Source organism: Lampetra fluviatilis, chromosome 5 (genome assembly GCF_964198595.1).
Source record: "Lampetra fluviatilis chromosome 5, kcLamFluv1.1, whole genome shotgun sequence".
Classification (NCBI taxonomy): domain Eukaryota; kingdom Metazoa; phylum Chordata; class Hyperoartia; order Petromyzontiformes; family Petromyzontidae; genus Lampetra; species Lampetra fluviatilis.
The window spans coordinates 23,228,308-23,254,289 of NC_136279.1; the positions used below are offsets into that span (position 1 = coordinate 23,228,308).

The 25,982-nt window shown below is 48.6% G+C and overlaps 1 protein-coding gene across 1 annotated transcript; it reads right to left on the minus strand.

Annotated features, from left to right (window-relative positions):
- Nucleotides 1-18,978: 18,978 nt before the first annotated feature.
- Nucleotides 18,979-25,753, minus strand: LOC144932774 (uncharacterized). The gene is made up of 4 exons (XM_078857218.1): nucleotides 25,595-25,753; nucleotides 24,414-24,496; nucleotides 23,234-23,287; nucleotides 18,979-20,006 (listed from the first exon to the last, which is right to left on the minus strand). Exons 1-4 carry the CDS (start codon nucleotides 25,608-25,610, stop codon nucleotides 19,797-19,799), a joined length of 363 nt encoding a protein of 120 aa, XP_078713344.1. The 5' UTR covers nucleotides 25,611-25,753; the 3' UTR covers nucleotides 18,979-19,796.
- Between the last annotated feature and the right edge of the window lie 229 nt (nucleotides 25,754-25,982).

Genomic DNA, 25,982 nt, shown 5'->3' on the forward strand with positions numbered 1-25,982 from the left:
TAACAAGCAATTTTTTCGGAGGTGATCTGGCCATCATGAAATGCCAGCTCAATATGTGGCTTGTCATCACGCAGACATGTCTTGCGGCCCAAATACTCTCAAAGGCGTGGTGTCGCATTGATTTGAAATCAATGCGATTTGAAATCAATGCGACAAAGGGGGGAAAAGAGAGAGACGCAAACTCCAAATATACAGCAGATCATGGGAACTCCTTTACCAGTACCAAAATATGAGAATAGGTTTTCCCCTTTTTTCTGGAAACAAAACAGGTGTTATGATGTTAAAACACCAAACTGAAAAAAGGGGAAAACCTATTCTCATATTTTGGCACTGGCAAAGGAGTTCCCATGATGTAGCTGCTCACCCCGAACTCTCATTACTCTGATAGTGCATTGTCTTTGGGCTGTACGCCTTTTGGCGTCCTCTGGTCAAACACCGTTTGAGATGAGGCTCAAAAGAAAGCTGCCTCTGATGTGGACCAATCGGTTTCAAAGACAATGCATATATTATCAGAGTACGTGTTTTGTTTGCATTCTGACCACAAGTATTGTGGTTAATGCAGACATGATGCCTTGCAAAAGGTTTCAGTTTGGTGTTTTAACATCTTAACACCTGTTTTGTTGCCAGGAAAAAGGGGAAAACCTATTCTCATATACAGCAGGTGTCAGCAGTCAGGGTCGGCATCGAGCCCACGACCACCTCGCACACCGTGGCGAGCGAGTTCACACCTCGCCATTCGCGTCGTACAGAATGCGAATAAAATAACAGAGGTCTCCCTTCCGATGGGTTGTGTAATCAATGATTGTGTTATTTACGCGGGTGTATCCACTATTATTATGTTTTATTTTTATTATTTTATTACTTCCCTTCTACGTGACTTTACCGAAAGAACCAAGAAGATGAATCCCTGCAGTCACGAAAGCTTTAAATCGAAATGTATCCACTATTGTCAACTATCGATGAAAATCGATCATCGTGGCGATTCAAGCGTATGAGAAACCGTTCACGGCACACCTCTGGCGGGAGTTACACTCAGACTTATTTTCTACCTACGTGACTTTACCGAAAGAACCAAAGAGTATGGGTCCCTGCAGTAACGAAAACTTCAAATCTCCACACAAAACGTCCAGAAATAAAGCCAACGAGACGGTAGAACGCCAAAACGTCGATTCAACGACAAACGTGAATACTCGTGCCTAAGGTCACAGATCTGCTGAGGTGTGTGTGCGTGGGGGGGGGGGTGTTTGTTTACATTCACCACGCGGAGAGCAGCCAACTTCGCCGATCCTGGAGCTGTGCTGGAGCGGGGAGGAATTCGGGGGGAGGGGGGGGCTAAGATGAGGATGGGCTGTGTCTGTGTGTGTGTCTGTGTGTGTGTCTGTGTGCCGGGAAAGGTCCTGGCAATGATTATTCAACATCGCCTTGCTAGGCACGCTGAGGAGAGGCTTGCGGAGCCCCAATGTGGTTTCAGGAAAGGGCGGTCCTGCACAGATGCCATATTTTCTGTCCGTCTGCTACAGCAGAGGTGTAGGGAATTCCAACAAGACTTACATCTCTGCTTTATTGACCTGGTCAATGCCTATGATACCATCAGTAGGCCTGGGCTCTGGGTTATTCATCGTGCTTTCGGAGTCCCTGACCCGCTGTTCACGATCATTAAGGACCTTCATGATGGTGAGCAGGCCCAGGTAAAACTACGTGGCGGGAGTCGGAGCTATTCCCTGTTCACCTTGGGGTGCGACAGGGATGTCCTCTGGCTCCAACATTATTTAACATCTATTTTGACCACGTAGTTCGTGAAGCCTTCAATAGCTGTACCGGGGGAATTTCCATATGGTACAGATACAATGGGAGGCTGATCGATGCCCGGGTGCAGTCAAGGGATGGCTCCCCATTGCTCAACCACGTTATGTATGCCAATGACCTGGTAATTGCGGCTCACTCAAAGGAGGAGTTGGAGGCGCTGCTGCTAACACTGGAGTGTGCCACTAAGAGGTGGGGCCTTACCATCAGCCCCACCAAAACGAAGCACCTGCCTGGGTCTTTGGACCACCGGGCACTCCACCCCCACAACTCCCAATTGGTGATGGGGCAGTTGTGGAGAGAGTGGAGAGTTTCCCATACCTGGACAGTGTTCTCATGACCGGCTCTGGTTTAACAGCAGAGGTCTCACTCAGAATCAGTCGAGTGGCATTATCTTTTCATCGGTTGCGTAATGCTGTGTGAAAGCTACCTGGTCTATCACTCCGCACGAAGCTTCAGGTCTTCTCGGCCACGGTCATTCCCTCCCTTCTCTATGCTTGCGAAACGTGGACACCCCTAATGGAACATCTTCACCGGTTAGAAACATTTAGGCTGGCCTGCCTACGATCCATCCTGGGGTTAAACAGGCTGGATTGTGTGAGGAGCTCACAAATACTTGAAAGATGTGGACAAAGTCCCATCGGTGAGCTCCTCCGGCAGACAAGGCTGCGTTGGCTGGGTCATGTAGCCCGCATACCCAGCCACCGCATGGCCAAGCAGTTTTTGTTCGGCCGGATCGAGGGGGCTAAACGGGCACGGCACGGGCTAGAGAAGAGATGGAGTGATGTGGTACAGGAGGACGTGGAGCTGAGTGGACTTGCCGATGACGTACCAGTGGTGTCAAGATCGGCCTCTGTGGAGGAGGCTCGTGAAGGACGCTACTGGGCGGTTGGAGGCAGTCGCCCTCCAACAACAACGGAGGGCGAAGGAGCGACGCTCACAACAACGAGCGGAGCGCCGGGTGTCTAAAGCACAGCAAGTTGGCACAGTAGGGGGCACAGGTGGTGCATCAGCCAGTCATCTCGGTCATCTCAGTCAGTCGACCTGTGGAATCTGGGTCTGCCCCGTGACCTCCTGCCAGCGGGCGTTCGACACTTCACGTGGCCTCAAGGTGCACATGGCCTGGCACAAGCGTTCTGGAGACGTCACCGTCACTTAGTGGCGAATGGCGGTTGTTGTTGTGTGTCTGTGTGTGCGTCGGGGGAGTGGGTAGCGGTGGCGTAGCGGTTAGCGCGCTGCGCTATGAACCTGGCGTCCCAGGTTTGATTCACGGTCAACACCGGTGACGATTATCTGAAGCGGTCCTGGGCCTCCGCTAGGTCGACTCGCCCTCAAATGAGTACCTGGTGCGGTGTGTAAACATCGCCACTGGGGAGACAAAGGCGGTCGGGCGTGGTGCTGGCCATCCACCCCCTCGTGTACCGTTCCGGCCTTCATAGGTGTTTGCTAACAGCACTTTCCCCTATAGTCTGTTAAGGCTATTCTGGGGATCTTTGGTGCGTGAAACTGCGAATGTCTCATCACATCACTTACAGTTCCATTAATTAATCGCTCAACCATTGCTTGGATAACTGGTGATTCTACATCTAATACATCTCTTACAGTGAGCATATGGGTGAGCGGTGAGTGTCACTGTGAAGGCTCTGTGTAAGGTGCGTGCAGAATGAGCGTAATGGTGAATGGGTGAGTTGATGGGAGACGTGAGGCTCTGGGTGAGGGTTTTTGCGGAGTCTATACTCCCCATCTTCAGCGACCCACACTGACCAGCATGGTGAAGTATGGTCAAATAACCCCCACAAACCTCACAGCGTGGCGAGGCCCTAGTCAAACTGGACTGACAAAGGGCTGCACGTGATTCGTCCATAATGGAGGGGGGGGGGGTTAGATCGCGTAAATATATAAATGTGTCGTTAAACCCGCCACCACCCGACACAGCCAACGAGTAAGGGTTGTCACGTAAACAGAACGTGGCCAATTCGTCACTAGTGCAGCACACCGGTGTGTTGGAGAGCCAAGCCACAACATTTACAATCTGAGTACGACGTTTCGCCAGTGATTACAACTAGCTTCATCAGGTGACAGCCAGATTTGATTCCTCCGTTATGGGTTTTGAGGAGGGGCAGGAATGGTGAGTAGTGGGATGAGGGTTTAGGGTGACCGATGTTAAAACAATGTGGGGGGTGATTTTGGCAGGAGATGGGGATAGTGGAGGTGAGGTGAGGCGTGACGAGTGTTAGGGTGGGAATCTGATTGTATAGACGTCTGGAATAATAGGATGAGGGTGTTATGGAAGTTGGTGCTTTACAAATTCCATGACAAATTGTATTTTGCTTGATATTCAACACCGCCTCTGCTCACAACTTTAACCAAAGTGATGCAACTGCCACTCATGATTTGGCATTATATCGTTGACTTCATTCTATTTATTGACTTTCGATGCAGTATATTTCGATAGCGTGCTGGTGACAACAATACTGTACGCTATATCATTTGTTTTTATAAATTCTAACCATGTTCAGAGCAAAAGTTATAGCAATTAAGGCAAACTGCTGACCATTACTATTTTTATCTTACATGCGGCCTTTTTCACATTAATTTGTGAAAGCAAAGCCGACAACAAGTTGTTACTTTTCGGCTTGTAGAATTAGCCTATCCATGATCGCAGACGTTTGGAATAAATGTTTTTTTTAAGTAGGAAAAGTGCAATTAATTTCATTATTTTTAATTGCAATGTATAACATGGAGTCTTTTTCCAAGGACTTTCATTTACTTGTTAAATGAGTTCTGTCGAATTCACATTTCAATACTGCATTGTACGGTATTGTCTAAAGGGTTTCATAAATAATGTCCATATGATTAATTTGTAGAAATTCATTTAACCTAATTTAGTTTATTTTCGGAGTAAATCTTTAAGTTGTATTATTGATGGCTTTTCGTTTCATACCAAGAGGAGGGGTGTTTTAAAAATGTTCATTAAACAACTCAAAAGTTATTTTAGTTTTTTTTTAGGAAATATTGATAAGTCTTTCATAGCCAGAGGGGAAACAAATCTCATGACGAGGGCACTGCACGTAAAATTATTGGATTAAACCACTCAGAAGAGGTAATTTCATTATAAAAACACAAATCGATGCCAAAATATGCTTTCCTTAAGTCAAAATAATCCTATGCCACGTGAATGTACGAAAACCTTTCAGCTGAATGGCAACAGTCCGAGAGTTTAAATGTTGACTCCGAAACTGACGGTATCATTAAACCAAGCGCCGGAGAATCCAGTGTAAGTTGAGCAATGAATGCGCACTGATTGGCATGTGCGAACGTATACACCGCATGGTGTTAGGCTTAATATGAAATAATACTGTGTGTGGGTAAATACAATAAAATTCTCACGACGTTTCGATTGCATCACAAGCAATCGAAACGTCGTGAGAATTGAATTGTTTTATTATTATTTTATTATTTCCTTTCTACGTGACTTTACCGAACGAACCAAGAATATGAAAATCAACTATCAAATTAAAAAAAAACGTATCTCACCGTTTCAACTGCCGCTCCAGGAAATAGAATCGAACTGGCGGACTTCTGGATGGCAAGTCCAGTGTGCCCACAGTTACCCTACGGCAGCTCAGCACGCCTTACGGTGACTTTGTACTTGCAAGAATGGGAACAATGTCTAGGGCCTCAAGGGCGATATTGATTGTAATAAAATTAAATCTCTACAGCCGAGAAATTAATGATAAGCAACTTGTAGGGTTTGGCAAGCCTGCAGTTGGAATCGCGGAGTGTAGACAGATCGAAACAAATCTCAACAATGTTGTCAATTAGTTTGTTTTTATGGGTCTTGATAAAATCGTTCGTGGTTTATTGCGCCTGTGTTCGCTTCGTGTGTGTGTGATCGTCATTCTAATGTTCCACAATGTTTTGCAAAAACTATTTTGAAAGGGATTAGCCAACACAACCTCATTTGCAATGTAATATGCTTAGCGTTGATTTTACTGGAATGTGAACCCTAGTATATCTGCATTTACGGCATACTTTTATTTAGCAGAATATGCTCTCCGAGTAAACTTTTAAAGTTGAATCAACGTTGGAGCAACGTTATCTCAACGTTTCCTCAACGTTACATGGTTGACGGGGGTGGAGGGGGGAGTGCTACAGTTAAACATGGCGTAAATTGGGCGTGCTAATTCATTGATGGACAGTGATTCTTAATCTCACGACGGATAAGTCGAATTACATGTCCAAGCATCACTGTTTTTCGATTGGTATAACGTTGTTGGGAATGAGGTCGTCACCCATGCTGTTGCTGACAACCACACCAATGTTCCAAAAAAATGTAATCACTCAACGCATTGCTATCGTGATTCGTGGCAAATTATCGAATCACCAGTACGCGGGTAGGTGCCTCTTGCCACCCCCATTTCAAACGTATTATAAAACAATCTGTTTGAAACAGATTACAAAACAATATGTTTGAAATGTGAGAATATGAGTAGCAAAATGAGAAGCCGATCCGCTCCTCTTCCAATATCTATCCCTCGACGCAACAAATGAAAATGTTTTCACATCGAGTCAGCCAAGCAGGCTGGTGGGGGGGGGGCATAAGCATACTTTTATTTTATTATGTTGAGGGACATCTTGTGAAAGAACCGGATTGTCTTCTTAATTATAATAAATGGATTAGATCCCGCATAAGCAAGTAAAGAACATGATAATAGGTGTTCTCCCTTTTGTCTGGCAACAAGGAATCATGTCTGCATTAACCACAATGCTTGTGGTCAGAATGCAAACAAAAAAAACATACTGTGATAATATATGCATTGTCCTTGAAACTGATTGGTCCACGCCAGAGACAGCGTTCTTTTGAGCCTTGTCAATGGGAAAACCTATTATCATTTTTTGGTACTAGCAAAGGAGGTCCCATGAAGTAAAGAACAATTTGTCCTATCGTACACAATGCCTCTAGGTGGCAGCACTCATCAAGACTTTTGCAGAGTCCTTTTTTTTCAAATCATGGCATCAAGAAAACAGGGATTTCAACTTGTAACAGCATTATTGGTCGCTCTTGAACTTAGAGGCGCGAGGAGGAGAAACCGCTTGCGAGCAGGAAGGCAGCAGCAGCCAGGCAGACAGTTAACCTGTGCCAAATCCCCCCGCACCCCGCCCAAGCTCTGCGGTCCTGTATATGTTAAGGGATTATCCGCCAATTAATGAGTGTTTACATGAGGGAGGATACCGAATGCACGCGTGCGAGGGGGTAACATTGCATCCCATAGAGACCAAACAGGCGGGGTCCACATCTGCTCTACCGCCTTCTCCTGGCGAACCCGGGAGAATTTCATTGTTTTGCTCTACCGCCCACGGGAAGGAGGTTTCGCGACCACAGAGTTCATTACAGGTGTGCATAGTTCACCACTGCCGGGCTAGATGATCAAGTAGAGTTTCTAAGCGGAGCCTGTGGCGATTCAACTTCCTTCCGATTCGAGGAATTGCCATGATTTGTGCTGGCGCTTTGATTACAAAATAAATTGCCTTGAATACTGCGTTGAATGGCAGCACCTCTAGTGGCTATTGGGATCAGGTGAATCACATTACACTCCATATAATCATTTTCAGCAGCCATGGTCAATCCACTGGTGGATGAAGGCCTCCCCAAAGCACCAGCATCTGCACAAGAACTGAATTCATCACTCCGTCTCCTCTGCAGACGTTCGTCCTATCGGGTGCGTTCCAGTCCTTGGCTCTCACCCGCTCTGTCATTATTCTTGACCAATATATGCATCAAGAAAATGTGACTATTTTACACGACAATGGATGCATGTACTGTGGGCTTTCGTAATCGGGGTGAATCGATATATTGCTATCCAGTAAACATGCAGCGTTGACCAGTGCCGGATTAAGCTAGTGCGGGGCCTGTAGCATATGTTATGAAGGGGCCCTAAATTGAAAAAAAAACACGTAAATATTAAAACACGTAAATATTTAACGTGCATAGTAAAGTAATTGTATTTTTTCATTTGCTATACAGCCAGATAATACGACAAATCGCTAACCTTAAACACGCAGCCGTTCATAAAAGTTGAAGGCAGTATAATACTATATTGAAAGTGCGGGGCCCGTAGCATATGCTAGTTTTGTTACTAGTGTAGTGACATAGAATTGGTCCTAATTAGCATAGCACTGGCTGCTGGCAGGGAAGGGGATCTGCAGCTTGTAGCAGCCCTGACTGACAGCAGGCCACGTGATATACCCGAGAGGAATCTCGGGTAAAGGTTACGGTAGGGAGACGTCGAGAGCCCACTAGTAGGTTCCAGAAGGGGGACGTGGCCGGGGCAGAGCGAGGCCACGCTAACAGGATAAAAGGAAACCCCCAGCAGGAGCTCGGGGCTGTCGTTTGGAGTGGGATCCTGGTCGTCATCCTCGTCGTTGTTGCTGAAGATCGTCACCATCATCGCTGTCGTCTCGTGCCATCGTCGCTGTCGTTTCCACTTGATAATTGCGCTGCTAGACGTCGTTGGCTGTGTTAGTTCAGCGCCGTCAGTGTCAGACGGCTAGCGTTGTGTGTAGGCTAGCAACAAGTGTAGAGTTGCGTATAAGCAAGTGACAGAGAGTGTGTAACAGTGTAGGGTGTGTATTGTATAAATTGTACAAAGTGTGCTCTGTGTTTAATGAAAGAATCACTTCCAAGAAGTTACGTCTCCAAGTCAGTCACTACACTAGGATAATCCGGCACTGGCGTTGACGTGTGCCCAACGTTGGTGCTACGTCTCAGTAATGGAGATATTAACCAGGATATCAAGACAGTACTTGTGGTTGTAAATATAAAAAATGCAGTGCTGCTTTAAACACATTCTTTTCAGATAAATATGGGTAAGCCGAAAGTATATTATTCCCATTTATCCATGAATAAGAGTCAGCGTGGTAAAGTACGGTCAATTAACCCCCATGACCTCTGTGGCATGCGAGGCCCTCATGCAGCAGTGGATTGACATGCACAGTAAAACATTCACACGCAAGTGGTGTCCTGGAATTGCGAACCGTCCTATAATCCGTAACGGGTTTTTTTCCTGAGGAGATGGAACGATGAAATCGGTTTATATGCAGGTGCTGGATGGATACTTCCATCGTAGAATTGTGAGAGGTGGAGACGGCAGTGGATTGACCGTGGTTGATAAATGATGATAATGGGTGACCCGGATGTGTCACTTTTCTTATCCAACTGTTTATCTGCACGTACCCACGTGGATATAATGGACGTGTTTTCGCCGGTCGGCACGGGTAAAAGCGTCAGCCAATAACTGCCCACTCCCCACACAGCGCTGCGAACGAGAGTAGCTTCACTCTTATTATGTTACGCCCCGTGTTATTCTGCACAAGATCAGGTAACGGCAAAACTGCTATCTTATGCACCCAGCGTATGGGTCATGTTCCAGTTACAATGAAGCGGCTGTATTTTCAATTTAATTCCACAAGTAGAAGTATGAAAGAGAAACAAATTCGCTTGACATTGGAAACATGTTCATATTAAATCAATACCACAAGCCACGCGGAATGCAATCAACCCTCGAGGCTGTACAAGATATCTGCGCGAATTCCCTCTTCTTCTGATTCCACCTGGGAGCTCTTTGTGCGATTGCATGAACACGTGTGCACCGATGAGCACTTCGCAAATCCTTGCCCAATGTTTTCCACTTCTGTCCTGGTCTGTGATGCGGTCATTTAGACGGATGAAGCAAAGCCCTTTTTGGAGTCGATGAATTCCCATTTTGCGGAGCGCGGCGCTTTCCCCGTGACCCGTTTGCATTGTGTTCACCGAGCACACACACGCGAATGGGCGCATTGTCTACCGAGCGCGAGCCCGAATGTGTCAGCACAGTTGGGGCATTACTTTACGAACAGACGAACACCTGCCGGAGAGGCATTGGAGAGTATCGTTGCCTGCTGATGAGGTACATGCATGTTAAAATGGGTGCCACGGTGGCAAGGTGTTAACTACCTCGCCTGGTATGCAGGAGGTCGTGAGTTCGATCCAGATCCTGTGGTATATTCGGGTTTATATGTTCTCCTCGTGGTCTCGTGGATTTTTTTTCTGGGTCCTCCGGGTTTTCCCTCCACATTTAGAAACACGCGTTTAGAGTATTTGGCTGCTATAAATTTCCACGTGATAAACTACTTTGTTGACCAGGTCGCTTCTGAAAACGACCTATATAGCTTATTGGGCCTCACCTAGTAAAATAGAAAATAGTTTAGTTTAAAAAATTGTTTCGCTTTCTTATGTAAAATGCACGGGAAAAGGAATCCAGTAAAAGTAGGCACAACCGCAGACATCGGTAACCGGAGTGATGTCAGTTCAACCTCGACCACTGCCGCTGTCATTTCCTCAGGTATGAGGGCAGGCGTGGCACATTGTTAGCGCATTGCTTCAACGCTGTCTTCAAAGAGTGTCACAGGGTCTTAAGCATTATCTTAACAGTACAGTGTGCCTTGGCAATTCCCCAGAAGCAATGTCTGACTCGCTGTGGAAATTGAAAAGTCATCTCTATGTGAACAAACTCAGTGGGTGTGCGCTAACTGCGAGGCTACCCAGCCAACCGTCCAATGTGAACAGTGGCTCTCTGGCAGAGCCAAAGTTGCCCACTAACCTTCACTGCGTGTTGTTATTTGTGAATGACGACCCTGACACACGAACAATACCGCTGACAGTGGCGTAGCGCGGTTGGTATGGGCCCTGATGGTAGGGAATGGGGCCCTCGTTGGCATGGGGCTCTGGCGGAATGAAATGGGACTCCGCGTCCAGCGCTCACTCACACCTTCCCCCCCCTCCCTCTCTCTTCGTCGTCTTGCGCCTGGGGTTCTCCCTCCGTCTCGCAGGCACTGGTGCATTTACACGGCCTGCACACTCAATAGCTACACCGCGCGCAAGTCATGGGATTGTCTTGTCAAGTGTTCTCAAGACACATCACAGCGTGCAGGGGTGGCCCCAAGCATTATGTCAACACAATTGTACATTGTATCCATAAGGCTCATGTGATGAGGCTATATGTGACCGTGTGATCATGACTCAGACCTTATACAACGTGTGTTTTTTTAAATAATGATTTTAAATTGCCCACCATGAGGCATGCGAATCTTAAGAGACGAATAATACCAATTATTTGCCCAGGAAAGTCTGAGGCTTTAATGTCGATTCTCATCAGGGTGCCGCTGCATTGGTAGAACCCTCACCAGTATACAAGGGGGCGACACTCAGCACTGCCATCACTTGGCCACCAGGCATCCCCACACCTACAACACCTGGCAAGGCCTGGTTGTAACCCATCCCACGACAAACCAGGCTCAACCCTGCACAGCTTCGGAAATGTGGCGAGATCAGGCAAAGTCATGGTGATTTGGTCCGCGTGCTGTTTTTTATACTGCATGATGACACGTTTTTTTTGTTGCCTGAGGTTTTAACGTTGATATTCATACATTCACTCCTACAAGACAAAGCGCCTGATATACGGACAGTATCAGCGGTAGCCGGAGTAGCCCTGTGGCTGGGCTGCTGAGCATTCGCGCAGTCTTCGGTTCACTTTGGTGAGGGTTTATTGCAGGGGCGGTTTCTTCATTAGGGCGATTGGGCGACGCACCACCAATATCATTCAACCACAGAGTCACGCTAGCCGTCACTGTGCCTCTGGATATAGTCCAATCAGCGTCATGCTACGTTCTGTGGAGTACCGCCTCTTTTTGGGCGATTTCCCTCCGGCTGAGAATCGCCCCGAGTGGTCCCATAGACTTACATTCAAATATGTTTTTTTTCGAACGGGGGGCGCTGCAATTCATTCTCTATGGCTTCCGGGAGGGCTCGCACTAACGTGCTTACGTCATCATACGTAAGCACGTTTCATCCAACAAAATTATTTGTCGCCACCTAGTGGAATCTTTAATAAAAGAAACATGAGTGGATTGTATTAATAGTGAGTATAGAAACAAACAAGATGTATTGTAAGAGTCACTTTATTTTTCATTAATATTAAAGAAGTGAAGTTGCCTTTACATGCTTAAGCTGTTCATTTATCCATTGCATGGGTGGACCTTATCCTTATCAATCATCCAGACATTTGCCCCCCCTGAGAGATTTTGCAGGAGCCGCCACTGGTATGACGGCGTATTTGGTCGAATCACGCTCGCGCGCTTTTTGCGAGATAAATGTTGAGCGTTTAGCCCATCGCCGTGGCTCAGCGGCTCTGCTAAAACGCACACGCCATCGTGGTGAAATCGTCGAGATGCTTCCGACAAGATTGGCCGTGCGGCGAGCAGCAGCGTCGAGTGACCGAGGCTCCATTTGCCGCAGACACTTCAATATTGAACGTGGCGGCAAGGTGACTCACACGGCGCAATGAGGTGGCTTCAGCTCTCATCGAGGTGAATGCAGTCACCCGAGAGATTTAGCATACTGCACACTGACCAGGCCCAACTCCTCTCGGACAGAAGGGGGGGGGGTGTAAATGGTGTGTGTGTGTGTGTGGGGCTACTCACATAGCAGGGATGTAATGCCCCCTAAGGAAAGTGAACATGGATGGGGCCTCACGGACATTCGGTGGTGCAGGGCCCCCACCCCAGTGCCTCCCTTAATAACTGAGTGTCATATTTGCACAGAACCATTAATGCAGCGTGCCATTATAACAAATATTTGTAACGCATTATTGAGTTCACGTGAACCCATCACGACATGTCTACAAATCGGGGGAAGGGGGAAACGTTCAACGCGATTTCATGCTCGCCTCGTCGTCTTAAGAATACATATGAACCGATGAATTATTGCATCATTCCACCCGAAGTAAATAATACAGCGTGGTTCTGTTATGATAAAGAATAACCTCCGCAAAAAGCCAACGCGACACATTGGAATGCATTGAGTGCACAAAATACCCCGTTCGTTTCCTAAAATTACGACGGTACTCATGCCAAGTGCTCTGAGGGTCTACACATCTAAATCAGATCATCTCTCCCGTAAATCCCACTACTTCTGTGTGTGGCCTCCCCGACTGTGACTCCCTCCCCCTCTCCCCGTGTAAACACGGAGACGCGCGCTGATCCGTGCGGCAGCGCTGATGACCTTATTGTAGCCTCTCCCTCCCTGTCCCGCACGATTGGCTAGATGCAGTGCGAAAGAAGTTCAACACACATACAGACATACGTACATATCCACGCCTTAACTGACCCATTGCTGCCGTTCTCCGTTCCGTGTATATATTTTTTACCTATTTCCCATTTTCATCTCTTCTCTGTTCCCATTCCCGTTCCCCCTTTTCTTATTCCACCCATTGCATCCCCAACGTTGCCAGTTACCTTGAAAACGACAATCCTAAATATCACCAACTTTGTGCATAGCTTTTCGAACAGACCTCTGGTGTGAATGCTCAAAGCCTCTCAATCCACAGCCATCCCTTTCTGTTTTATCGGCATCATTAATTCTCCTCTTGAGATTTACGTTGGAGTGGGGGTTGTGTATTGTGGTATAATGGTTCGCGCTCTGATCCGTATCTGTTTTGGGTTTGGCCACGTGGTCGTTTTATGCCGAAATGCTTGTCATTAACCCTCCACCCTCTGACTAGATTGTCACGCTTACAGACATATTATTTCAAAGCGCCAAAGTATTGATCAGATTTTGACCAATAAAGGTCACCGGTGGGCTAAGACGTTTTCATGGACTGGACGTCGTCACATCCACAGGCGATCGTGTCGCTCAAACTCCTCTGAGCTTCCTCAGGCGGTTTACACAACAATTGAGGGGTTAACACTCCGCGCTGTGAACCCGACAACCCGACATGAATTCCCTGCCATGATTAATATCAGTGGCGAGTGAAATATAAACTGGTCCCGAACCCCACCACCACCGTTCATCAATCCGCACTGACCAGTATCGGAGAAGCGTGGTCACATACCGCAATGGCGTGCGGGGCCTTTTAACCCAGCAGTGGGTTGACAAGGGGCTGTAAATACATTAATAACTTGTAATATTTTCACACACGCCAAGTGTGAGTGGGACAACGGACGGGGGGGGGGGAAGAACGAGACTCCCTCCCAATGCTTCATACCCTCAGAACAACTCAGTCACGAGCCAAAGTGTGTTCTGGGTGTAACTCTTAATTTGCTGCTGACAGAGAGACGTAAATAACCCCGCACGCTCAAATGCATTATTAAAATCATGCACACAACTTGCCACGTCGTCGAGAACGTCAGCAGCTTCCCAGGCGAGCTAATGAGGTTGGGGTGCGTCCACTTTAATGGCCCGTAATTACTTTAGTGACCTTTCATGTCGTCCACGCCAATGTCACTCCTCTTTCATCGCTCCAGTACTGCACACCGCGTTCGTGGTGATTGATGGAGGCCACCCAGTAACGTGAACATTGTTTACGTGTCGATCAGCGTGGTACGCAGCATGAGTTCCCATCATTGAGGTTCCCCCTACCTCCCCAACGCGATTCAACGAATTGCCACAAATCAGTCGTAATTCTATTCAAGAATCTATATATAAACTGTACAGTGGAACGCCCGTTATAACACGGGCGTCGGGAGGAATTAATAACGCCCACATCGTGTTGAAAAATACGTGACTTCGTGTCTCCGTGTCTCTGTGTCTGCGTGGTGTCTCCGTGTCTCCGTGGTGTCTCCGTGGTGTCTCCGTGTCTCCGTGGTGTCTGCGTGGTGTCTCCGTGGTGTCTCCGTGTCTCCGTGGTGTCTGCGTGGTGTCTGCGTGGTGTCTGCGTGGTGTCTGCGTGGTGTCTGCGTGTCGTCTCCGTGGTGTCTCCGTGGTGTCTCCGTGTCTCCGTGGTGTCTGCGTGGTGTCTCCGTTGTGTCTCCGTGGTGTCTGCGTGGTGTCTCCGTGGTGTCTCCGTGGTGTCTGCGTGTCGTCTCCGTGGTGTCTGCGTGGTGTCTCCGTGGTGTCTCCGTTGTGTCTCCGTGGTGTCTGCGTGGTGTCTGCGTGGTGTCTGCGTGGTGTCTCCGTGGTGTCTGCGTGGTGTCTCCGTGGTGTCTGCGTGGTGTCTGCGTGGTGTCTCCGTGGTGTCTCCGTGGTGTCTGCGTGGTGTCTGCGTGGTGTCTCCGTGGTGTCTGCGTGGTGTCTGCGTGGTGTCTCCGTGGTGTCTCCGTGTCTCCGTGGTGTCTGCGTGGTGTCTGCGTGGTGTCTGCGTGGTGTCTGCGTGTCGTCTCCGTGGTGTCTCCGTGGTGTCTCCGTGGTGTCTGCGTGGTGTCTGCGTGGTGTCTCCGTGGTGTCTCCGTGGTGTCTGCGTGGTGTCTGCGTGGTGTCTCCGTGGTGTCTCCGTGGTGTCTGCGTGGTGTCTCCGTGGTGTCTCCGTGGTGTTTGCGTGGTGTCTCCGTGGTGTCTCCGTGGTGTCTCCGTGGTGTCTGCGTGGTGTCTCCGTGGTGTCTCCGTGGTGTCTGCGTGGTGTCTGCGTGTCGTCTCCGTGGTGTCTGCGTGGTGTCTCCGTGGTGTCTGCGTGGTGTCTGCGTGTCGTCTCCGTGGTGTCTCCGTGGTGTCTCCGTGGTGTCTGCGTGGTGTCTGCGTGGTGTCTCCGTGGTGTCTCCGTGGTGTCTCCGTGGTGTCTGCGTGGTGTCTGCGTGGTGTCTCCGTGGTGTCTCCGTGGTGTCTACGTGGTGTCTCCGTGGTGTCTCCGTGGTGTCTGCGTGGTGTCTCCGTGGTGTCTCCGTGGTGTCTCCGTGGTGTCTGCGTGGTGTCTCCGTGGTGTCTCCGTGGTGTCTGCGTGGTGTCTGCGTGTCGTCTCCGTGGTGTCTGCGTGGTGTCTCCGTGGTGTCTCCGTGGTGTCTGCGTGGTGTCTGCGTGGTGTCTCCGTGGTGTCTCCGTGGTGTCTGCGTGGTGTCTGCGTGGTGTCTCCGTGGTGTCTGCGTGGTGTCTGCGTGGTGTCTGCGTGGTGTCTCCGTGGTGTCTGCGTGGTGTCTGCGTGGTGTCTGCGTGGTGTCTCCGTGGTGTCTCCGTGGTGTCTGCGTGGTGTCTGCGTGGTGTCTCCGTGGTGTCTGCGTGGTGTCTGCGTGGTGTCTGCGTGGTGTCTCCGTGGTGTCTGCGTGGTGTCTGCGTGGTGTCTGCGTGGTGTCTCCGTGGTGTCTGCGTGGTGTCTGCGTGGTGTCTCCGTGGTGTCTGCGTGTCGTCTGCGTGGTGTCTGCGTGGTGTCTGCGTGGTGTCTGCGTGGTGTCTCCGTGGTGTCTGCGTGGTGTCTGCGTGGTGTCTCCGTGGTGTCTGCGTGGTGTCTGCGTGGTGTCTCCGTGGTGTCTGCGTGGTGTCTGCGTGGTGTCTGCGTGGTGTCTCCGTGGTGTCTGCGTGGTGTCTCCGTGGTGTCTGCGTGGTGTCTGCGTGGTGTCTCCGTGGTGTCTGCGTGGTGTCTCCGTGGTGTCTCCGTGGTGTCTCCGTGGTGTCTGCGTGGTGTCTCCGTGGTGTCTGCGTGGTGTCTCCGTGGTGTCTCCGTGGTGTCTGCGTGTCGTCTGCGTGGTGTCTGCGTGGTGTCTGCGTGGTGTCTCCGTGGTGTCTGCGTGGTGTCTGCGTGGTGTCTGCGTGTCGTCTGCGTGGTGTCTGCGTGGTGTCTCCATGGTGTCTCCGTGGTGTCTGCGTGTCGTCTGCGTGGTGTCTGCGTGGTGTCTCCGTGGTGTCTGCGTGGTGTCTCCGTGGTGTCTGCGTGGTGTCTGCGTGGTGTCTCCGTGGTGTCTGCGTGGTGTCTGCGTGGTGTCTCCGTGGTGTCTCCGTGGTGTCTGCGTGGTGTCTGCGTGGTGTCTGCGTGGTGTCTCCGTGGTGTCTGCGTGGTGTCTGCGTGGTGTCTGCGTGGTGTCTCCGTGGTGTCTCCGTGGTGTCTGCGTGGTGTCTCCGTGGTGTCTCCGTGGTGTCTGCGTGGTGTCTGCGTGGTGTCTGCGTGGTGTCTCCGTGGTGTCTGCGTGGTGTCTGCGTGGTGTCTCCGTGGTGTCTGCGTGGTGTCTGCGTGGTGTCTGCGTGGTGTCTCCGTGGTGTCTGCGTGGTGTCTGCGTGGTGTCTGCGTGGTGTCTGCGTGGTGTCTCCGTGGTGTCTGCGTGGTGTCTCCGTGGTGTCTGCGTGGTGTCTGCGTGGTGTCTGCGTGGTGTCTGCGTGGTGTCTGCGTGGTGTCTCCGTGGTGTCTGCGTGTCGTCTGCGTGGTGTCTCCGTGGTGTCTGCGTGGTGTCTCCGTGGTGTCTGCGTGGTGTCTCCGTGGTGTCTGCGTGGTGTCTCCGTGGTGTCTCCGTGGTGTCTGCGTGTCGTCTCCGTGGTGTTTCCGTGGTGTCTGCGTGGTGTCTGCGTGGTGTCTGCGTGGTGTCTCCGTGTCTCCGTGGTGTCTGCGTGGTGTCTCCGTGTCTGTTTGCCCAACAGCCCGGGGGGTGAGGGCTGACTGCTGCCATACTTCACCGCCACCAACATTGGCCACTCGACACGTGTTTGTTTTATTGGGGGGGACGGGGACATGACTTGCAAATCCCCCGCGGTATTAGATTTTGCAGTGTCATGAACCACGTTTTTTTTCCACCTTTCACTGTATTTAAATTTTTACACTGCTGTGAATGTCACAGCCCCTGGCAGCCTTTCACATAGTACGTGTGCGCTATGCTGGAGAGTGACCTTGTTTAAGGGGGGCATATAAAAACGGGAGGGGGGTCAAAAAAATCATGGAGGTCCCGAGTTTGCATTTTGTTAACTGATTATTATTTTATTATGCTAGATTAGTCAGGAAAAGCTTAGTCTCAAGACTCCTGTCAGATTCTGATTATTTGGCTGCAAAGCCAATAAATAGGCTGTGGACGACAGAACGTGTTTATGCGGAGTTACAGAACGGAATTCGGCTCTCATGTTCGCGTTTGCCCACGATGCTCCATGGCAACGCATATTGAGTGTGTAATTAATTCCTTTATCAATCCACTTCTGTAAAAAAAGGTATTCCTGAAGTTGTGGCCGTCATGGGGAGTATTTGACCATACATCACCATACTGGTCAGTGCGGGTTGTACGGGGGAAGAGACGACAGGACCGGTTCACACACCGTTCGCCATCGATTTCAGCTGTGGCTGGGTATCAAACTCAGGTGATCAGGTTCATAGTTCAGTGTGCCAACCACTGCACCACCACTCCTTTAATGCTATTGTGAAAACCCATAGAATGGTATGACCCTGATTTGCGCAGTCACGAGGAGAGAAGACTGCATCAAGATCACACCGGTTTGAGTTGGAACCATTTGGAGAGACGCATGGTCATATCTCAAGAATGTCGTTGATATTTGGGGCTGAAATCAGTGAGATGGCCGAGGAGAAAGTGGATGCGTTTGCAATTCGGCTGACGGGTGCCACGGTGGCGAGATGTAAACGACCTTGTATGATATACAGGAGGTTGTGGGTTTGACCCCGACACCTGCTGTATATTTGGAGTTTGCATGTTCTCCACGTGGTTGCGTAGATTTTTGTCCGGGTCCCCCGGCTTTTCCCTACACATTTAGAGTCAACGTGCGTTTACAGAGTATTTGGCTGTTATAAATTTACACGCAATAAGCCACTTCGTTGAGCTATCATTTGTGATGGCCATGGTCACTTCTGAAAAGAGCTATTTAGCTCAGTAATGGGCATTACCTGGTAAAATAAAACAAAGTTCAAATTGTTTTAGTTTAAATTGCGGGTCGCTGGGTGTGTCAGGCCATGTGATAGGACTCTGAGGCACCCCTGTTAGAAAAATGGCCATTGGCACTCCTGCTCTCTCTAGGACACACAAGAAAAACATCTCCATCCTGTCTGCACACCCATCATAGCGCCACACAAACTGAGACGTGGCCGAGGGCTGATTAACAATAATTCAAGGTTTCTTTATAAATTGTGCGGCTGGGTGGAGATGCTGTAAAGAGAGGTTGTGTGTAAACTCGAATTGTTGGTGCCTTGTTTGGCATCGACTTCATTTGTGTTAATTGCCGGGTTTGATGTTAATTCTCTCATGGGCATGTAAATATATGCATTCGTGTCAAATCTCACAAACATGCACCTCGCCCAATCGCCCAATAACACGCTACTGCAATCCCTTCCACTGCGTGACAAATCAAGGTTCACATTACGATTCAGAAGTAAACCGTGAAGGTCCAATGAACCATTGGTATGCCACGTGCATAAATTAAGCAAACCAGTTAATCGTGAACTCACAAAATGTTGGAAGCGACCTTTATTTTACCATCAAAATAATTCAAAATTAAAATCCTACAGAAGTGTACGGAGAATGCTAAAAATGAAACTACAGGTGCTTTTTTATTTTTGCGAGACACTTTTACAATCACCAATATCAAACATAAGACCCATCGGGAACATGCATGCAGGGGAGGTGGGGGGGGAAATGACAGCTTGGGTCTACATTACAGATACGTCTTGGAGGAGCCTACAGCAGAATATCAAGAAGCAATGCTTCTGTCATGCCCATGATGGGAGTAGAGCTTTGGGCTAAATTGCAAATTAGCAAGAGTCAAACATGTTTTGAACAGACCTTACAAACTGAACAGTGGTTATAGAATTCCTGCAACACAGCTACGAGTGGCATCTAGACTAACAGCTGCTTTTGTTTTATTAAGTGGAGCTCACGCTGCATGAGTTTTTAATTCATTTGTTACCTGCACAAGGTTTAAAGAAACGCTCCAACTGTACACCCGGTTAAGAGCTCTAGTGAAGGCGCAAGGCAGCACAAAGAAGCTGGCAGCGTTCGGGATGGTATTCGAGCGCGGGATAATACGATCACTGATAAAAAAAAGTTATTTGTGTCCTGTAGTTACGCGACTGCCGGCAGTTATAAAGGGGGCCTTCGAATCTGTCAAACGTAATAATAATCCTGCAGGAATCACAACGGCGTTTGCCTTAACGATAAGGCGAGGACGAAATGGAACTGGCAGGAGCCACATTCATCGTTCAGCCTGTACTTTCTGCTCACGGCATGCCCACTCCGAAGCCAATTTGCAACGAGCCGCTCAGTAGGCACTCTTAGTGCTTACACTTCTCCTTCTGTTCCTTATCCTTGCAACCTTTGCCCTTGTGCTCCTTGTGCTCCTTGTGCTCCTTGTGCTCCTTGTGATCCTTGTGATCCTTGTGTTCCTTGTGATCTTTGTGCTCCTTGTGATCCTTATGCTCCTTATGCTTCTTGTGGTCTCCACAAGCGCCCTGTCCATGCTTGTGGCCTTTGCCGTGACCACCCTGCAGGGTCAAGGCGACCAGACACGGGGAGAGACAGAGGCACCCGGGTCAACATTGGACATCGTCCCGCCCTTTAAAGATTTGGTAGGGTGACCCCCCACCACCACACGCGAGACGCCGCCCACGCTGGCGGCATCGGCGGCGGTGGCGTCGTTTCACCGAGTCGGCTTCCCTTAGTGACCTCCGCAAGGGTGGGGACTTCGCTTGGCTGCGCCGCGATTCGTTTTGCCGTGGCACTTCAATGGTGGGAAAAAAGAAGGCGAGTCCAATTTATACATCTCATGTCATTGGGGGGCTGTTTTGCTTTTTGTGGTGGGGTCAAAATAGGTTATCAACAGCGGTATGGGTTCACTGTGCAGGAGTGGCCGTTCACTTATGCACGGTCATATCTCAATTACCCACGGCCAAATCTCAATTACCCACAGCCAAATCTCAATTACCCACAGCCAAATCTCAATTACCCACAGCCAAATCTCAATTACCTACGGTCATATCTCAATTACCCACAGCCAAATCTCAATTACCCACAGCCAGAGGAGAGGGATGGCCTAGGTAAAAAAAAAAACTACGTAGAAAATGAAAAACATACATTAATGATCAATAAAACCCCACAATTTATTTTAACCTGCATAGAATGCGTCCTCTGGTTTGTTTTTTGTTTCTTAAAGTGCAGTAATTGGTTTGCTTGCTGAAGCACGACAAGGGAGGAGCAGCCAATTATTATTATACCAGCGCATGCGTACTGAAATTTGTTTCAAGCACCCATGGCCAATAGAAAGTTCACGGTGGTTTACAATTAGTGCATGAAAATACCATATCGCAGATGTTGCCATATGCACGGTATAATTTCTTGTTTCATTACCTGCATGCCAGTAAAGCTGTATGAGATCACTGCTCCACAGGACTATGTCCGTGTACCGAGATTCTCAAGACACCACGCACAGTGGGGGGGGGGGCACACGTATCGTGCAGCATCCACCACCGCAAATCGATGTTAACTTCAGCTCATTAAACATGCGATGTTCGCTGGGAACGTTGTAGGGCACACCCTCGCTTGGAATGGGCCCCGGTCACCACCCCGGACCCAGATAACCCCAACCGGCGCACACACACACACACGCGAGCGAGCGCAGTGCATGCGGCATCTGAAAACAAGATGAAGGCTCCCTCGTGAGACTTTTTGTATCACAGGGGACATTGATGTTTGCAAATGCCTATTAAGGCCAGCATGAAACGCAATTATTTGTTTACTTGCGTAACAAACATTTAGCCATAATGGAGGTTTTACTGGCGAAACGTCGTACTCAGATTGTCAATGTTGTGGCTTGGCTCTCCAACACACCGGTGTGCTGTGCTAGTGACGAATTGGCCACGTTCTGTTTACGAGACAACCCTTACTAGTTGGCTGTGTCGGGTGGTGGAGGGTTTTAACGACACATTTATATATTTACGCGATCGAACCCAAAAACCTCTATTATGGATATTGGTCGCAAAAGCCTAAGTGTTCAACAAACATTTCGCCGTAAGCCGTTTTACTAAAATGACCGATGGAGGACCTTGGTGAAAAATAGAAAAAGTTACAGGGAATAAATCATAACATTGCAGACCCCGAGTAGCAAACACATCTCGAGGGAAACAACATTCAAGTCCTGCACCATTGAAGTGACACTGGCATGTCATCCGCATCATCAGCACTGAAGCGCCAGGTCGAGTCCGTTAGCCACGTGTGCAGGGATGTAGCGCGAATCAACAAATATAACGCCAAATCAGGCGGGGGTTGGCTAACCACGTGTGCAAGAACAGGTTCAATTTGCTGAGAGTCTAGAGAAACAATAAGTGGAAAAGGGGCAGGCTCGTGATGATTCGAAAACAACATTAATCTGTTTAATTTGTATTGAGGACAAGTCTTAGGGGTAGCCAATTATAAAGATCATCCAGATATTTGCTAGAGACCTCGAGGGCTGTGCCATCAGCAATTATGTTTATTTTCGAGTGGATTAGAGGTGTATCTTTCGTGGAGAGGGCGAACACAATCAAGTTGTCTATTCTTAGGGAACTATGCCTCCCTGAAATGTGGTTTTCCACAATACAGAGGGGAAAAGGCTGGACTTCATCGGCAGCGACAGCAGAAGAGGTGTTAAGGGAGGGGACTCGGTTAAATATGTTCAACTCAGAGATAGGGATGAGTTTGAATGCCTGCTGCAAGGTTTGTCAATGAAGAAGGCCAGGAGACTGCATAGCAGATATGGGGTCAAGTTGGTAAAAATTACGAAAAGATACAGCCTGCAGAGGCAAAATTGGAATATAGGCCATCTACGACTTATTTAGGGTCAGAGGCATTTACCAGCAATTTTAAGCTTCGGTGGAACTCCATAGTCAACATGTTAGCCGTCAACAGTCTTCATAGCTTTCCAGAATAGCTTCCGATCGTAATGGGAATCTAAGAGGATGTCTGGGAAGTAGCAATGTTTGGAATACCGAATCAGCTTAGTGCAGTGGTTCCTTAAAATTCTGTAATTGGTCCAATTTAAATCGAGGTTCGTATGCTCGGCCAATTTCCAGGCAGCATTTCTAGATTGGATGAGCTGGGCGATTTTGTGGCTGAACTAGGGGTGGTGGGGGGCTGTCTACCTTTCACTTTGAACTTTTTTCAGAGGGGCGTGTTCTATCCACAAGATGGTTGAACACTCTTTTTAAATAAGACCACCCTGTGGCCAAAACTGGAATTTTGCCAATGGTGGACAAAGCAGAGTAGGCAACCTCGTGGTGGTAGGCCTTGGGGTGAAAACACATTCAGGAACACTCACAGATTATTTTGTGGGGGTAAATCTTGCATTTTAGAATTTCTAATACCAAAAATTTAATGACGCGAGTTCTTTTGCGAACTTTCCATGAGCATTGGATAGAATAAGGTCGGGTATAGATGAGTCAATGAGGGTTATAACCTGCAGCATCGCATCTGGCACACCTTTGTATTCCAGGCGCAGGTGTTTACAAACAATGTCAAGGTCGAAGTAAACCTAGGGGAGGCCTAGGCTTGTTTCAGATACCCACGTGTCACTGGTGCTGTGCACAAGGGAGAACACCAGAAGCCAGACGTGTGAATCACAGTGCAGTGGGTAGAGCAATGGGGCTTGTTGTTTTTATTCCAACACAGAGGCAACACATTGCACACGCAGGGCCCAGCTGACGACAAACACTCCTCCTCACAACGCCCCCATGCCCACCTTCCCCTCGTGGTTGTCATCGGAGGAGGAGCTCGAGTCACCATCTCCTTCGCACTGGGAAATAAACAAAAGCACAGCAAATCTCAAGGGTAAAAAACAGGGGACCTCACGCACAGGAGAATAAACCATTCCCCCCTCCCCCCCAATGTAAAATCTCCCACCCACGACGATCATTTTCCACGTATTGTTCCCCGCGTTTGTAAACATGAAGCAGTTTACGGTGTCAGACAATGCTTTTGCAAGTAAATATTTAATGATAAATACGCAAAAACATGACTGCCATCATTATCATTGAAATATACGTACTCTAAATATGTGGACTGCAGAACAAGCAAATATCTTTGGGCAAAAGCCCTTTGCTCTATTAATATAAATGAATTTTCCTTCCCAGTCAAATTTTTGTGGAACATTTGATTCTAAATGTGAGCATTACAGCTATATCATAAATTACGACATCTAACATTTTTTACACCGCTTCACGGTTTATTCTGTTGTATTTTGTAAATGTTTTGCTCATTGTTTACTGTTCGTTGTTTAATATTTGTGTTAAGTCCGGCTTGTTAGGTGTTTGAACCGTTTGTTGACATGTTTACAGTCTTGCCGTTCGACTCTTGGGCCTCTCGTGCACAAGAGACTTTTGGTCTGAATGGGTTCTCAAATCGTACAAAGTGTGTGTGTGTATGCATGTGCATACATGGCCACATCACCTGGGGTGTGCCCATTTTCATCAGATCTCAGAAGGAATAATGGCTTAAGCCTATTGCTTTGATGGACAGAGAATGCTGAAAGCGATCAAGGGTTGCATTGAACCAATGATGTTGCATTTATTTATGCACTTCCAGAAGTCCATGCGGCTCATGTATTGGGTGAATTATTCTTTTTGTATGTGGAGCGACAGATATGGGAAGGAGACATATTGTTGGCTTATTTATTGTTGCAATTCATTGGCGGGTTGCTATAGGGCTCCAGAAATGTGTGGTGGGCGTCAGATGGCGTGTGCAGCAAAATCCATTGTTGTACTGTGCTTCTATGCTCCCGACAATATATGCCCGCCAACCCATAAATGACCAGCGTGGTGAAGTCTGGTCCAACAACCCGCCACGTGTACTGCATGTCTACGCATGTATGCATATTGGGAGCAGCAATGCATCCCTCCCACAGCCCAAGGTGCTCTCTTCACCTTCTTCCCTTCCTTGTGCTTATGTTCGCCGCCCTTGGGTTGAGGGTGACATTTGGACCCTTCGTCCTCCTTGCAGGGCAGAGCTGTCAAGCCACAGGACCTCTCATCGATCAACATTGATTCACAATGAAGGGCAATGGGTAAGAGCATTGTCTTATCAGGCTCATCAGGTGAGCAATACTTACCAGAGATGCATCTCAGCTACAACAGTCAAAAGTCAGTGATTTATTGCTTAAATGGACATTGGGGCGGTGGTTATCTCCCATTTAAAGTCTGGAGCCAGTGGTGGAAATTCCACATTGCCATTTCTGGGGTGAGACTATCCATTGGACAAACATTGTAGACTTCGACAAAATGGTAGCAATTTTATCGACCCGACTCAGGAGGTATTATGAGCCCTAGATGCGAGGCACTTTCTCGACTGCAATATCAACGGCTTATGGAAATTCCTCAAGGATTTAGAAGGGGATATGCCATTTAACAGGAATTGTTAATAAGTCACATTATACAATTTAAGAAAACTTGCATTTAAAATCACATATTTGCATTGTGGCGATGCATCAATTAAATATTGCTTCTTACGCTCACGACATTCATATTTATATGGTATCGCCTGCGTAGTAATCTATATTTCGATTCGCGTACATTTCACTCGGGTTACGTGACCACTGCAGCCGCTAGAGGCCGCTGCATCAACAATGAATGGAGTTGCCACCGTGAATCGTGACTTCATCGAATGGCGCATGTGGGGGGGGCAGGTGGAGGTGCTACTCCTCCCAAAGTGCGCAGTCGGTGCAAATGCACAGGGGTCCCAACGGGGCCGAAGGGGGTCCCCCCCGAGCACAGGGATACGAAAGGGGGTAGAAATTGGTCAGGGGGGCGGGGATTCATCCCTTGCGCCACGGCCGAAGGGGGCCGAAACTCACTGCGTCACACGGCAGCATCCATTCCTCTCCCGGGTGTTCCTAATTGGCGTCATCCTTACCCAAGGCCAAATGCTGCGGGTATAATTTCGCTCAACTGGGGACGATTATCATCACCACCGCAATACACGCACGTCGCGTTTAATAACATAATGATTTTCCATAACATTTTAATAATAGCGTACAACTGAAGAAAAATTGAATATCTTAATCATCACCGTCACCACCACCACCACAATGATTGACAACATTTCCTACCTTCTGCGAGATCCATCACTGCTGCGATGGCGATGCTGTCGTCTGGAGAAGATGGTGGCAATTGTGAGCGTGGAAAACGCCCTGCTCGTGGATTTGTGTGCTGCGTAGGGCGACGGGAGTCGAACAACCCCCCCCACCGCACCGTATTTATACCCCGTGCGGCCACGGGATCGCTCGAGGGGGCCTCCCCACGTCAGAGCGGGCAGCAGCAGCGGAGGAGGAGGCACCGCCACCACCATCCATCCTGGCCCCTTCCTCTCTCGCCAATCGCTTGCACGTGACCCAGTCACCGCCCCACGGATGGCGTGATATTTGTTGCTTGCGAATTCCTTAGAATTTCGACTTTTCAACCACCAACAAAAAAACACCGTTTTTAAATGTCCTCGAT